Source organism: Carassius auratus, chromosome 38 (assembly GCF_003368295.1).
Source record: "Carassius auratus strain Wakin chromosome 38, ASM336829v1, whole genome shotgun sequence".
NCBI lineage: Eukaryota > Metazoa > Chordata > Actinopteri > Cypriniformes > Cyprinidae > Carassius > Carassius auratus.
The window spans coordinates 22,576,842-22,593,240 of record NC_039280.1 but is presented as its reverse complement, the minus strand read 5'-3'; the positions used below and the strand labels follow the sequence as shown (position 1 = coordinate 22,593,240).

General features: G+C 39.7%; 2 protein-coding genes and 1 pseudogene across 2 annotated transcripts; 1 reads left to right on the top strand and 2 right to left on the bottom strand.

Moving 5' to 3' along the window:
• Nucleotides 1-1,185: 1,185 nt before the first annotated feature.
• On the bottom strand, nt 1,186-1,917 carry LOC113057413 (heat shock protein 30-like). Its single transcript, XM_026224792.1, has one exon. It carries the CDS (start codon nt 1,780-1,782, stop codon nt 1,201-1,203), a length of 582 nt encoding a protein of 193 aa, XP_026080577.1. The 5' UTR covers nt 1,783-1,917; the 3' UTR covers nt 1,186-1,200.
• A 1,527-nt stretch (nt 1,918-3,444) lies between these two features.
• LOC113057415 (WD repeat-containing protein 92-like) lies at nt 3,445-13,343 on the bottom strand (annotated as a pseudogene).
• Nucleotides 13,344-13,418: 75 nt separating this feature from the next.
• Nucleotides 13,419-16,398, top strand: LOC113057411 (RNA-binding protein PNO1-like). Its single transcript, XM_026224791.1, has 7 exons — nt 13,419-13,702; nt 14,150-14,299; nt 14,369-14,452; nt 15,507-15,567; nt 15,644-15,761; nt 16,036-16,106; nt 16,198-16,398. The coding sequence occupies exons 1-7, from the start codon at nt 13,526-13,528 to the stop codon at nt 16,263-16,265; spliced, it is 729 nt and encodes a 242-aa protein (XP_026080576.1). The 5' UTR covers nt 13,419-13,525; the 3' UTR covers nt 16,266-16,398.
• The last annotated feature ends 1 nt before the right edge of the window (nt 16,399 follows it).

Sequence of the window (16,399 nt, the reverse complement as noted above, 5' to 3'; positions counted from 1 at the left end):
GAAGTTAACCTTTTAATTTTTGAATTCTGTAGAAATAAAAGTTAATTACAGTTTTGAGACTTTTCCCAATAAGCTGTTTTGTTTTCATTTATAGAAAGCTTAGCTGTTCTACACATTTTGACATGTAAGAACTAATCTATAGCTCATTTACATTGTGAGCTGAAATAAGACAAGTCATTACAATTTGCATAATGTTCTTTCCTTTCAGAGTGAATTAAGACATTCACATTTTTGAAGAATACAATTTTACTTTAATTTCTTTCATATTTATGTAAGAGAAAGACATCAACAAAGTAAAATGGTAACATAAAAAAATGTGATTTTCCCCTTTTTGTTTGTTTCTTTTCTTCATATCTGTTTAAATTTTACATTTCATTATGCTAAAAGGGAATTAAAGGATCCATTTTGTTCATTCTCAATCTTGTTGTTTGTTTAATTCCAGTTTCAAGAGACGGGTGAAGTAGAGCTGGTTGAAACTAACAACTTTAAAACTATAGTAGCAGAAAACATAATAGTGTTTTTTTTTGTTTTTTTTTTTTGCTCTAAAGCTTATTGTGATTTATGTTTCATCCAGGAACACACTGTTGTAGCTTATATCAATACCCTGCTGCTACATCTTTACTACTGAAAAACTGGTTAAGTTAAAAACTAGCGGCTTCACTAGGCTTGTAGTGACCCAACTCTCCAACACTAAAGATCAGACATGAACACTGACCAAATGTGTTGGCATTCCATCTGTAGTAAAATATTTATTTAAAATATTTTTAATATACACTTTTTTGCTTCGTATTTCAATTAAGATGTTTATCCTTTACCACGGTAACATTATAATAAAATGTCAGTGTTCAAATTTGGTCTTTTTATTCATAACTGTAAATATTTTCCAGCATTTGTTATTGTAGATGAGTATTCACAAATATAATGTCTGTTTTGGACAAAATGAGTCACAGTTTTTTCCCTCTTATACAGACATGATCTCAGGGTATGATTTACAACTTTCCTTTATGATGAGGAGAAGAGCAAATCAACGGAAGATGACATTTTATCTCATTATTTATACATTGTTCAATAGAAGGTGTTTTTTTTTCTTCTATTACAACACTTAAACAAAACAATAACCAAAGACTTATATCTAAAAATATAAAATGAGAGGTCATCATGTAGTCCAGTAGAGTTGAGCAGATCTCATCCTCGATGCTTTCAGCTCGTCTGGGTGGTGCTGGTGTCTGCTGTCTCCGGCTGCGTTGTCTTCACAGTTTGACAGTCAATGGGCAGCATCCTCTCAGCGGCATCTGATGGCTGATTTACTGGTGCCTGTATATAGAGCTTTCCATCAGCCATGGAGCAGGTCACCGCCTCAGGATTCACTCCTTGAGGAAGATCAAACACCCGCCTGAACTCTTGGGTTCTGAAAGAGTACGACCCCTTTCTATCCTCGTGCTTCTTCTCACTCTTTCCGCTGACATGCAGCTTCCTGCCCACCTGTCTGACTGACAGTTCTTCTGGGGAAAAGTCTTTAGTGTCCAGCGTCAAAGCAAAGCCGCTTCCTTCTTTCTCTATTGTGCAGGCCACTGGGTAGATCTCCTGTGAGGGTGGCATCAGTTGGATCTCCTCAAGGATCTTATCCTGAAGTTTCTCCAGCTGCTCCAGGCTTCTCTTCAGCTCCTGCAGTTCCTCTCCGTGTCTGTAAAGAGATGTGATCTCCGGCCAGAGACTGCGCACTGGCCAGTCCATTCCCATGAATGAGCTGAGGGAAGGCTGGAATCCATGCAGGCTCAACATTTTCAATGGCTTTTAGTTTTGCTCCTCAGTCGAGTTGTCTCTCTGGTGGCGTCGTAAGGCTTTTAGATTTGACTCCAGTTCTGGGAGTCTCTCAGCTTTATACTGTGTGTCATCAGCACCAGCAAGTTCATGAACTTTCCAGGTAGTTCCGGATTCATCCATTGGGGGGCAGCATAGAGAGAACTGATGATGCCTCACCAGTCACAATCTCAGTTTGGAAGATGACCTATATTAAACATTAAACTGAATGTATTTATCTAAAATGTTGCAATATTGATGTGTTTAACATAAGTAAAAAAAACACATCATCATCATACCATTCATTAAACAGCAGAGTTGATCTACCTTTCCATAGCAAAGTTTAAGCAAACTGTGATTTTCATGACATTTTATCAGAAGAAATCACATAAGTTTGTAAGAAAATGTTTCGTTTTTTAAAAAAGATTTTTAGTTCTAGTAATGCAATTTATATCAGGATCAGAGGGATGTGGGTGGGCAAGCAATAATGCCAGAGGAAGGTAATGCCACAACTTATCCGCATTATCATGACTGAGACTGCTGTGAATGACATGGCTTGCTCTGAACCCTCGTGTTAAATGCGGGAGAAACAGTCATTATTATAAAGGTGACGTCAGCAGATGACGCAAACACTCCAGTAAGAACTAAAACCTGCCACTGCCCACAAGACCCTCAGTGCTGCCATGTTTTCATTTTTATTTTATTTTCAGTCCTTCTGCTTTAAATTGCTGTGTTTAATTTAATGTTACTTGCCTTTTCCTCATAATTAATTGTGTAATTTACTAGCAGTGTCTGAACGAAAACTGTCAAAGAGTGTAGAGTAGTATGTCCATGATATTTTGGGGTTATATTCTTCCATTGTGAAATTATTTTTCGATATAAGCAATACTTTTTCTAATAGTTTAGCAGTGCTGGGTAGATTACTCGCAAATTGTAGTCTATTATTCATTCCAAATTACATAATACAAGGATAACCATGTTACCATATTGATATAAAAATACACAATTTACTACATGAAATCCATTAAGCATTGCATTACATCAAGTTTTCTCAAACTGGGTTCATGATTTTGATAAAAAGCTATTAATTAAAAAATATTAATTAAACTATTAAAGCTATTCATTTTAAAGTAACAATCCAAACAATAATACTAAAAAAATGAAATATTTTAACTGTTTTCCTGCATGTCATGTGACCATTCACCAGAGTCACAGAATGTCTTAATTCATTAAAACATTTCTTTTCAATTCTCCGAATATAGTTCAAGTGAATATTTTAGGTGAAACAAGTTTGGCTAAGAAAGTTTGGGAATCCTTAAATATAACTAAGTAATAACAAATTTGTGCATTTTAATGTGTTTGACAAAAAGACAAAAGCTTTTCTAAAGACATATTAATACATGATAAAATAACATACTGAGTGACCATTCAAGTAAAAATGAATCGGTATTAATCAGTATTCATGTAATTGATCAATAATTTATGCATAATTTATTAATTTTGTGTGACTATGTAATCGATAAGAAAGCAACTGTAGTGTGATTAAAATTACTTTAAAATGTAATACAACCTAATAACAAGTAAATCATTTTTGGACTCTGACAGTTTCCATTCTTTTATTCACTGAAGTGATGCCAAGGGAGGAAGAAAAAAAAAACATTCTGAGAAAATGAAAGAATATAACAATAAATGTTAGTAGATATCCACTTCCTGTGTATCGGCCTGTGATGTGAACGCTTGAGTGTCCGTTAGCATGAAGTGCCCTGAACAAATGAGCCAGTGTCAGTACATCAGAGGTGAGAGAACCCTTCATACATTCTGACACTCCCATTAGTGTGTGTGTGTGTGTGTGTGTCTGTGTCATGTTTGTATGCAGTGAACCAAACGCTATATTTTCAGCTCCATATATTGACATGCTGATGCAGAGGTCAAAAGTGTCCCTTGAGAGAGGCCTGGAAAGTTCTGGAATCAGAGCTCGACCGGAGAATGTCTAACTCTCCTGTCAAATGCTTCTATAAACATTGTTAACAACACCTTAGCAATCCCATAGCTTTCAAAACTCTCTTCCGTTCCACCTAAATAACAATCAGACCTAGTCTTTCATTTCTTTGGCTTGATTAACCCTTAACACAGATAGGCTTGATCCCCGCTTAACACAGATTTTTCCGGGTTTCCGTCAGAATAGGAAAAACGATGTTACATTAATTGAGATAAATATTTTTAATGCATTAAACAGTAAAATTATTATTGTTATTTTATTTTCTGCAGAAATAAATGTGTTGTTTTTGACAGGCCTACTCTAAGAATAACAAATCTGCAGGGGGAGATGAAAAACAACAATAAAGTCATGAACATTAAATACCAAAGTCAAACACATTTTCAGAAAAGTGCCATTTAAGCTCATACAGTAGCCGCATTCCAACTGTCGGGCCAGTGCGAGCCAGGGCTTAAAGCTTAAAAACTACATGGATGGCCGTGGCTAAACAGACAGTAATGTAGAATCGGTGGGTGTGACTAAACTGACAGTAATCAATCGGTGGGCGGGGCTAAAAAGAAAGTAATGTAGAAACTGTGGGCGTGGCTAAACACAGTAATTGGTGAGCAGGGCTAAAAATAAAGTAATGTAGAATATGTGGGCGTGGCTAAACACAGTAATGAATCGGTGGGCAGGGCTTAACAGAAAACAATGTAATATCGGTGGGCGTGGCTAAACAGACAGTTATGTGGAATCGGTGGGTGTGGCTAAACAGACAGTAAGGTAGAATCGGTGGGCGTGACTAAACTGACAGTAATTAATCGGTGGGCGGGGCTAAAAAGAAAGTAATGTAGAATCTGTGGGCGTGGCTAAACACAGTAATTGGTGGGCAGGGCTAAAAATAAAGTAATGTAGAATATGTGGGCGTGGCTAAACACAGTAATGAATCGGTGGGCAGGGCTTAACAGAAAGCAATGTAATATCGGTGGGCGTGGCTAAACAGACAGTTATGTGGAATCGGTGGGTGTGGCTAAACAGACAGTAATTAATCGGTGTGCAGGGCTAAAAAGGAAGTAATGTAGAATATGTGGGCGTGGCTAAACACAGTAATGAATCGGTGGGCAGGGCTTAACAGAAAGCAATGTAATATCGGTGGGCGTGGCTAAACAGACAGTAATGTGGAATCGGCGGACGTGGCTAAAAAGAAAGTAATGTAGAATCGGTGGGCGTGGCTAAACATTCAGTAATTGATCTGTGGGCGGGGTTAAATAGAAAGTCATGTAGAATCGGTGGGTGTGGCTAAACATACAGTAATAATCTGTGGGCGGGGTTAAATAGAAAGTAATGTAGAATCGGTGGGAGTGGCTAAACAGACGGTAATGAATCAGTGCCCAGGGCTAAACAGACAGTAATGAATCGGTGGGTGGGGCTAAACAGGCAAAGAAGTAGAAGCAGGAGTCGATCTGCTCCTGTAGAGGTGGTGCTTATCCACACTATTACATCATCATAAGAATGTAACACTCCACAAGCTGTTTCGGCAGACTGCCTTCAATATAAGCTTTTCCAATGCAAGTGTTTAGTCTAGCAAGTAAGTTGGAGTTCTGAAACTTACAGGATGTTTTTATGTTACAATGACATATTACATGTCAAAGGATCAAGGGAATTTAGATTTCTCAGGCCATGACCCCTTTAAATTAGAGCAGACATGGTGGAAAGCTTGATGAAGAAAAGGACAAACGTGAAAGTCTTGAGGTCAAACCAGTGGCTGAGACATCTGGGGATCCTGCAGAGATAAGCCAGAACCGCTGACTCACAGAAACAATCCTGTCGTGTTTACCTGGAGGTCACTGACATGACTCTTGAGCGGAGTCTTGGTTAGCATGCAGGGACACATTTCACATCATATTAGTGCACTTCACTAGTACAACATGATGTGTACACTGAGCTGGCCAGTCTGCTTTTGGAGGAGGATCCTCTGACTGCTGTGGACGTTTACAGTAGATTCCTGCTGATGCTGGTCTGTGAACAAACCTTTCATTACAGGAGAGATTCTGCATATTCTGATGAAACATGAACTGTATGAACATACTCAGCTACTGACCAACCTGGCCAAAAAAGTCACGGGACTGGGAAAGATCTGCTCTTTAGCTGTATATCCATTTATGTGTGACATTTAGCTTCAGTCTGAGTAATGTTACTGCTGATGCTCGTAAGGATGTCTTACAAAATATACTGAAGCAGTTGAAGGGAAGTTCATGAGCAGACTTCTGAGGAGAGTTTACGCTGGAATTCATGACAAGTCAGTGGAGGACCAGGAGCTGAGAGACTGGAAATGCCTTATTTAAATGCACTCTGAATATTAACCGATGCTTTGGTCAAAATCTATTCCAGCACATATATTTTAGTCAGTGTGAAACTAGATATGCATGGAGAAAACGTAAGATGGGATGACGGGGAATTGACTGGATCTTCAGAAGTAAGGCGTTACAGAAAGAGAGGAGGAAGTGTGACATCAGCCTGAAAAACACCTCAGTTAAGAGGCCGAGCAAATTATTACAAGCTGATAAAACACTGCAAAGACAAAATGTATATTTTTAATTACATTCTTTGAGTCATAAAATAACTTCATCATGGTCTTCACAATGTGCATAAGAACACCGGCGAATATCACAAAGATTTATCGTTTTCTTAAAAATCAAGAACTCGAATATAGTATGAACTTGAGATGTGCATGTAACAGTCATTCCAGTCTGTTGGAGATGTTCAGTCAGACGGTGCTGAGTTTGGTCACGATGAGGACTAGACAGACTGGTCAAATGAAGAGGAGACACACAGGCCCTGTTTGTCCGGGCTCCAGTCTACACTGGATATGGGTTGTGTGGACAGAGTCACGTTCTGCAGGAGGTTCACCGAGCCAGCTACGCCCATGTCTACATCATCCGCACCCTTTTTAGTCCTCTGGGCTGGATACTCACTGTGACAACACACCAACAATGATATATCAAGAAGTGCACAGGAAGAATATGAACAAAACACTCTTCAGATGTTAAAGACATTCTCTCAAAGGAATCACTTACTATTTCCATAGATGCAGATTACCGGCTCCACCGGCCGTCAGGAAGATGTCGCGGTTCTGAGGCAAATGCCTCACTTGCCATATTGTAGACTTGTGAGCCTGAAATACAGGAAGCAAATGTTCAACACTCTGAAAAGAGAATAAGAGTAATAATATTTCATTCACTCAGTTTTCTATGTAAATGTGCGCTCGCATCTTTTGCAGCATCTCGCACATGAGAGGTGCGTTTTTAAGACCATGTGTCAAATTTCAACATTTGCAAACAGTGCTCATCATCAACGTCAGTTAAAACAGTGGATCGATCAGAAGACCCCTCAGAGTTTGTGCTTTAACAGTAAATGTGCAAAAGCGATTATAAAAGGTCTGTGCCTCGTGTGCTACAGCTAAGTCTTCTGAAGAACAGACAGAATTCAGTCTTTATTCAATGAAATATTCCCTTCAAATATTTGTTATCATGTATTGATTTGAAACCTTACAGTCATCATTTGGCTTTAGAAGAATTAACGTAGTGCACACATCTTATATAATACTTTTTATGCCGCTTTTCCATCATTTTTTAAGCTTAAAATGTAAATGCATGAAGTCAAATAACATTTTTCATGATCATTCTTCACATAAATCAATCAAAACCCGACAGTCACTGTTCATTTCTGTAAATGATCCTAGTGTTGAGTGTGGTCTACCTTCTCCGACACTGAAGCGAAGGCTTTGGCAGGGTGCTGCGTCCTCAGGTCAAACACATGAAACTTGCCCTCTAAAGACGTGGCCACTAGTTTGTTCATGTTGATGTCTTTCCTGTCAAATTCAACAGAGCACACCTGCGGAAGACAAAGACACACAGAAGTTGTTTTTTAATCTGTTTCACTGGATCTACTCGCGCTACATGAAGCAGCTCTCCACACCGGACGCCTCCGCTGCGTCGTTCGTGACAGAAACCCTGTTCCTATTCCTGCTCAGACACTTTATAATCCCTGGCCATCTGAAACTGAATCAGATCGGATTACATTTGTGCTCTTCGAATTTAAATCAACCTTTATTTGTAACCGTATTTCTTCACAGGCAACGTTCACATGCATTTCAGATGAGAGTGAATGACTAGCTGACACTGGGCACAGGTTATCTGCAGATGAAGTGCACTTGAGCACACAGCCGATCGCTCTCTAGTGAACACTACACAGTCTACACAGGCAGCTAGACAGCACTGATTAGGTGTCCAGAGGCCTTTAATAATGTACACTGAAAAAGCTTTTTAGTTTTGTAACGAACAAAATCAGTGTTGGGGAAAGTTACTTTTAAAAGTAATGCATTACAATATTGTATTACTCTGTAGAATAAGTAATTGCATTACTTTTTTTATGTAAAGTAATTAGTGCATTGTGTTACTTTTGCGTTTGCTTTTTTGTTTTTAATAACAGAAAAACCAAAAGTTATATTTTTGGTGACTGTAAAGGCCCTTTCATACCAAGAGTGAGTGAATAAGCCTCAGACTGAAGAAAATGCCTACATTTCTCTCAACACAGGGACTGTGAATAGACAAGGAAACAAAGTAACTTGCGTTACTTTTTAAAAAAACATAGCTCTGATGTTTTCTTGTTAATTTAATGCTTTACTTTACTAGTTAATTTGAAAAAGTAATTGATTAAATTATATTGGGTTATCTCCAACACCGAACCAAATATGTGACAGTTCAGGTCAGTTGAGATGTTAAAGGCTAAAAACAACATTATGTTGTGTATTTGGCTTAATGAAATATGTTTATGCAGTTAATGGTTAAAAAAAACACGTTATTTTCCACATACTGTACATTATTGTTTCTCCTCTATGCCCTGTTTTCTGAAATGTGTAGATTTTCACAAAGCTTATCGGTCTGAAAAGTGAAAAGTCGTGATTGTCCGAAAACCTCAAGCATGTGACGGAAATGTTACGCTCCTTAACATATTGTGAAGCCTTGTCCGGCCGGCTTAAATCTCTTAAAGCTATAAAAAGAAAATAATTCTGTGAAATATCTTCAATCGCATCGCAACTGTGAATCGTTGCATCTCTCATCAAAGCTTATCTAGCAATATATCCATGTATCTAACCCACTTACCCCGTTTTTGATGTTTTCTCCCATCGTAAAGACATATTTCTGAGATCAAATAGCTTGATGTCACCGTTGTCATATCCAGCACACACACAGCGGTCCTGCTCATTGAAAGCATGATCTGGAGATAAAACACAGATGGAGATTTGATTTGAAATGAAGTATTTAAGGGCCTTACACTTCTGAACAGATTTCAGTGTGAGCTTCTGCTCCTTTCGACCAATGAACGTGTGACCCTGCATTTGTTTGTGACTGATTTTATCAAATTACAGTTACAGAGACTGCATTCACAAAGGCCATTCAATGAAGTTGTTTTAGAGTTTTATTATTTTCAATGATGTTTAAAAGCCCGGAAATTACTGTTTTTCCTAAAATGAATTTTTCAGACTATAAAAAAGGGTTCAGAACGACGATAACCCAGGGTTAAGCACACTATGGAAAGCCCTCATGATATTTTGAGACTTTGCATGAGCATGAGAACTCCTTTATTCCTATGTTTTAATGGGACGCCTACAATATGAGTCACAAAAGCCCCCACCGAAAGCAACGGTCCAGCAGTCTCTCTTGGTTTCTCCCTCCATGGGCTCCATGTTCACCACAGGCGTGTCCTTCTGCCTGGAGTCCCACACTTTGACTGTGCCTGTTGATAAAACCACACACACGTGATTATCAGATGAGAACAAACTAAACGTGAACGCAGCTGGACGATGACATCACTGCCTCCTGCAGAGCTGCTTCTAGCTGAAATGAATTGGTTTCGTAATAAATGAGGTTTCCACATTTATTGAACTGAACTGACTGCTCATTCCTCATCTGTGTTGAAACACCTGTACTGCATAAAGCACCGTAGAAAGAAAATAATAATAATAAAACATTGAGAACCAACATATCAGCGTCAGTTCCTAGTCAAATAAAGTACAGTGTCTATGTATGCGTGATCAAAAGTGGTCAAAGTAAGTGTAGTCACCATCTCGGCTCCCAGTGATGATCTCCGGGGCCCGTCCCCGATGCCCAGGCCCCCCACTCCATCAATGCTGTTGATGATCTCCTTGTGTGCTTTCACTGAGTACACCGGGCTCTCTGGCATCTCCAGATTCCTGCAAAGCAAGGTGTGATCTCAGATCGCCCATCACTGCAGCCGTCTGCCAAAACCACTAAACAACCAAACGTTATCCTACCAAACACTCAGAGTGCCGTCGAAGTCCCCCGTGGCCAGATGCCTCTGCTGGAGAGATGTGGCTCCAAACGTCCCACACTTGATCGGCTTGGCTTTTTCTATCTGGACGACAGGAGAACAAAAAAAATAATAATAATAAAATAAAATAAAAAAGCAGGTTCGTAAAACGTAATACTGTCAAATGATTAATCACGACTGATTGTATCCAAATTGTTTGTATACATAAAATGTGTGTTTATATGTGTTATGTATATAGAAATACACACACACACACACACACATGCATGTACAGTTTTTTTTTTAATGTTTATATATTTAAAATATATTTATATAGAATGTAAGTTACATGTAAATACATGTACAGGTGCATCTCAATAAATTAGCATGTTGTGAAAAAGTTCATTTATTTCAGTAATTCAACTCAAATTGTGAAACTTGTGTTTTTAAAAAAAATAAATGCACAAGTCTTTGGTTCCTTTAATTGCGATGATTTTGGCCCACATTTAACAAAAACCCACCAATTCACGATCTCAACAAATTAGAATACTTCATAAGACCAATAAAAAAAAAAAAACCTTTTTTAGTGAATTGTTGGCCTTCTGGAAAGTATGTTCATTTATTGTACATGTACTCAATACTTGGTAGAGGCTAATTTTGCTTTAATTACTGTCTCAGTTCAGCGTGGCATGGAGGTGATCAGTGTGTGGCACTGCTGAGGTGGTCTGGAGCCCAGGTTTCTTTCACAGTGGCCTTCAGCTCATCTGCATTGTTTGGTCTCTTGTTTCTCATCTTCCTCTTGACGATAGCTCATAGATTCTCTCTGGGGTTCAGGTCTTGTGAGTTTGCTGACCAGTCAAGCACAACACCATGGTCATTTAACCAACTTTTGGTGCTTTTGGCAGAGTGGGCAGGTGCCAAATCCTGCTGGAAAATTAAATCAGCATCTTCAAAAAGTTGGTCAGCAGAGGGAAGCATGAAGTGCTCCAAGATTTCTTGGTAAACGTGTGCAGTGACTTTGATTTTCAAAAAACACAAGGGACCAACACCAGCAGATGACATTGCACCCAAATCATCACAGACTGTGGAAACTTAACACTGGACTTCAAGCAGCTTGGGCTATGAGCTTCTCCACCCTTCCTCCAGACTCTAGGACCTTGGTTTCTACAGCCCCTTTCACACTGCACGTCGGACCCGCAATATTCCCGTAACATTGCCTGGTCGCCTTCTGTGTGAAAGCAACCACGTCCCGGAATTGATTGCTTGGGTAACAGTCTAGAGCCCCTTTCACACTGCCATTCCGGCAAATACAGGGGTAAAGTGTTCCTGCAATTGTTCCCTGGTCGCTAGATTCTGCACTTTCATACTGCCAGTGATGACTCAGTATATGTGCGTGCTTTCACACACAACCCTTGAAGATCCAGAAGCAAGCAAACGATCTCGGCATCAGCGCGGAAAGTGAGGAACTGATCTCTGCTTCATTACAGTTTGCACATATGTTTTCGTCGCGAATGTTGATCTTCCTTCAAAACAGCCGGTAAAAGAGTCGCGCGATAACGCGCGCCATCACTTCGATACGGAATTAGATCTGGCTTTTGTTCACACAGCGCTCGTTCCGGATCGATTACCGCAATGTTACTAGGTCCCCGACCCGGGTTCAATTCGGTAATCAATTCCGGGACGTGGTTGCTTTCACACAGAAGGCGACCAGGCAATGTTACGGGAATATTGCGGGTCCGACGTGCAGTGTGAAAGGGGCTTAGTTCTTCTTCTCCTTAGCCCAGGTAAGACGCCTCTGATATTGTCTGTGGTTCAGCAGATTCCTGACACGTCTGTGTGTGGTACTCTTGATGCCTTGACCCCAGCCTCAGTCCATTCCTTGTGGAGTTCACTCAAATTCTTGAATAGATTTTGCTTGACAATCCTCATAATATCCCTCGGTTGGCTGTGCATCTTTTCCTTCCACTCAACTTTCTGTTAACATGCTTGGATACAGCACTCTGTGAACAGCCAGCTTCTCTGGCAGTGAATGTTTGTGGCTTACTCTCCTTGTGAATGGTGTCAATGATTGTCTTCGGGACATCTTTCAGATCAGCAGTCTTCCCCGTGATTGTGTAGCCTAGTGAACCAAACTGACCATTTTGAAGGTTCAGGAAACCTTTGCAGGTGTTTTGAGTTGATAAGATGATTAGCATGTCATCATATTGTAGTTTGTTGAGATAGTGAATCGGTGGGTTTTTATTAAATGTGAGCCAAAATCTTCACAATTAAAAAAATCAAAGACTTAAACTACTTCAGTCTGTGTGCATTTAATTTTTTTCAAATACACGAGTTTCACAATTTGTGTTGAATTACTGAAATAAACACACATTCTAATTTACTGAGATGCACCTGTTAATACTTTCAAAATATATGCCGATGTGTAACTTATATACATAATACACATAGTACAGAGACATAGTATGCAAACAAATGTATGTAAACACTTTTATTTTTAATGCTATTAATCATGATTAATTGGACAGCAGTCTATTTAATAAAACTGCCAATTAATTAATTAAGGTCAAAAATAGTCCCCAAGACAGACTACAGACATTTTATTTCGTGTCTCTGAGCGGGTTCTTAATAATTAACTTACATCTTAAAAGCTATTTCACACCGGCTCTGGTTTGGGCTGTAACGGTTTCTCACGAGGAAGGATGTAAACAAACCGCGTCGCTGTTGCCATGACAACCAGGCGTTAGGTCTGTTCTAGAACAGTGGCTCTTCACATGAATGAATCTGACCTCTCTGAGCCCTGAGCCCTGAGCCCTGACCCCTCTGACCTCTCTGAGCAGCAGCAATTCGCCGCGCTGGATCTCGTAGATCTGCAGGACTCCGCTTCCTCGGGCGAGGTTCCCCATACAGACAAACTTAGCGCTGCAGGGGATCCACCTGCTGTCAAACACCGTGTAGTTCAGACTCTTCTGGATGTGCGCAATGATCTGGGGCTTCTCCAGCGCCGCTGACATCTTGCTTTTATTGTGAACTCAACTAAACAGCGGACTCCTGTCAGTTTAAGCAGGAGAGATTATAATAGCGCTGCTCAAACAAACACTGCGCCCGTGTGTTTCCTTTTCAAGGACCCTCCCACAGCACATAGCTGGCCTACTCCTAGCCTGAGTAAAATCAACAGCAAATATTTACCATGCGGTTAGACTATAACAATATTGTATGTAATATTTTTTTTTTAAAATATTACTTGATTTTAAATCATTTTGGCAGCTTGCATGGACGCATATGATTATTTTAATAAGTAGTAATATTTGGCACTGAATGGGCAGCAATAAGGTCCTTCCTGTAACACGGCTGAAGCCACATGTTGGTGGTAAACATCCTCTCTGGTGACTGAAGTGTTAGTGTTTAAATCCCTTCGCGATGGAGTCAGACACGCCGGCGGAGGCGAGCGCTGCTATGGACTGCGACGGAAACACGGACACGTTTGAGACCGTCACATCCAAGAGGAGTCATAAACGGACGCGGGGCGCGGCTGAGGAGGACACGGTCCCGGCCAAGAGACCGCAGCTCCCCGCGCTATCAGGAGATCTGCTCACGGTACTCACCTCGAGCCCTGCGCTCCCACAGCGCTACACTCCGAGCACGACACTAGTGCTGGAGCAGTCACTTTAACACTAATAGGTCAAAATATTGCGTTATTATCTAAAAAGTAATTAATTACGTTAATGTTTAAGTTTTTGCTTAGATTAAATTCAACTTTATCGTCACTGCACATGTAACGTTAAGGTTCACGCATCTAAGCAGAAGTGTAATAAGCAGTAAGTACAGAATATACACGTTCTACAATATGTTACAAATGTACAATAACTATACAGATAAGGCAGTATTATGGACATAATTTACAGATTTTAAATACTATCAGCATGGTATACAGATAGGTGTACTATGAACATGAACAAGCTGCTGTTTTTAGAGATGAGTGTGTGTGTGTGTGTGTGTGTGTGTGTGTGTGTGAATGTGTTGTAAGGGTTGTGTGTGTTTCAGGGAGGCTCGGTGGAGATGCGCAGGGTGCCTGTTCCTGCTCACCGTTACACTCCTCTCAAAGAGAACTGGATGAAGATCTTCACCCCCATCGTGGAACATCTGCAGCTCCAAGTGCGGTTCAACCTCAAAACCAGAAACGTGGAGATCAAAGTGAGTGCTGGCAGTTATTAAAGCTTGTGTTATTAGTGAGGGTTGATCATCTGTAGTAATGTGTTGCAGACATGCAGAGAAACATCAGACATCGCTGCTCTGACCAGAGCTGCTGACTTCGTCAAGGCGTTTGTCTTGGGCTTTCAGGTGGAGGTGAGTGTCTCCTCTCGGTGCAAATACATGAGTCTCTTCATTATTTCTGTCATGTATTTTCAGCATCATTCCTCCAGCCTTCAGCGTCACATGATCTTCAGAAATCATTCTAATATGATGATTTACTGCTCAAGAAACATTTCTGATTAGGGATGCATGATATTATCGGACAGATATCGGACGATAATGGCTTTAAATGTAAATATGTGCATCAGCCCGATATGAAGTATGCTGATATGTCTTGTGCTGTTGGCCTTCTTCTAATAAAATTAAAAGTAAAATGGCCTACACAAATAACATTTTGGACCGTTTCTGATTAAATAAAGCAGTAATGGATGTAAAATAATGAGCATGTTTTGATTTAAAGAAACAAATCATTTTGTATATACTGACTTATTCATTAATGCATAATGTTTTATTTTTTTAAGCCAATCATAAGCTCTAAAAGATTTTCAGAATGTTTGCAACTCTTTTGCTTTTAACCATCTAAAAATGTTCAATCTTAAAATGTAAACATCTTTCTGGGGAAAAATGCAGCGATTGAGATATATATTAGTTATTTTCAAGGCTTCAGTGTACTGTCAAAAAACCTTCATTATTTAATTCTAACTGATAAGTTCTTGTTAAAAATGAAAAATATTCAGCTTATTTCAGCATGGAAGACACTTGTCAGAGATCGGCTAAAGTCAAATATCATACTATATCCCTATTTCTGATATTCATCAGTGTTGAAAACTGCCCAATATTCTCGTGGAAACAGTGATACATTTTATTTTTAAGGATTCTTCGATGGACAGATTGTCCAAAAGATCAGCATTGAAATATAATAATGTCTGTGTAATCTTTGATGAATAAAAGTATTCTCAAAAATCCCAAACTTTTTACAAATTTTTACAGTGTACATAAATGTAACGATACATTGTCATCAGAAAACCAAGTTTTAATTCTCAACCCAGCCCTTTCTTTGGGTAGTTCTTCTATGGTCTTATTATTCCGAGCTTGTGGTATTATTGCAGTGATGTCATGAAGTGTGTTCTGCTGTGTCACTGCACAGGATGCTCTTGCTCTGATCCGATTGGACGAGCTGTTTCTGGAGACGTTTGATGTCACAGACGGTGAGTCTTTAGCCTCAGACGCTTCACGAGAGAGAGAGCGGTGTCCAGGCGCTGATTCTTCTGTCCGTGTGTGCAGTCAAGCCTCTGAAAGGAGATCATTTATCCAGAGCCATCGGCAGGATCGCAGGGAAAGGAGGGAAAACCAAGTTCACCATCGAGAACGTGACAAAAACCAGGATTGTGCTCGCAGACACGTGAGTGCACTTCAATCTGTGTTTGATGAATTCCCACTACAAATGAAAACTGTCTCAGTATTTCGTTAGGGCTGGGGATATGATGAATATTCACAATGTATTTGTTTATTTAAAGGTTTGAAATGTATTGCAATATTTTAATGCACAGGTTTCATTACGTTTAATTTTTTTATATATCTAAATGCAACAGAAATGCAGAGCTACCAAGCCGTAAGTTCAGTATTTTGATCCATAGTGAACAGTTGATGGTTTTGTGTTGTTTTCTTCTACACAGGAAGGTTCATATTTTGGGATCTTTCCAGAATATCAAAATGGCACGAACAGCGATATGCAACCTCATCCTCGGTTAGTGGAAGTAAAACTTCTAACGCATGCATCTTAATGAAGAAATGTTCAAAATAAGAGGAAATCTTTCTGCTTCATGTTACTTTTACAGGAAGTCCTCCGTCGAAGGTGTATGGCAACATCCGGGCGGTGGCCAGCCGCGCAGCCGAGAGGTTTTAACACACCGCTCGTGGACTACAGCAGAAATCACCGTTTGCATTAATACTAGTGCCATATTGGCCTGATTCACACGCTGACTGATGTGACTCTTCAGATGATAATAAACAAAACCAGACGCGTATGGATCCAAGCAG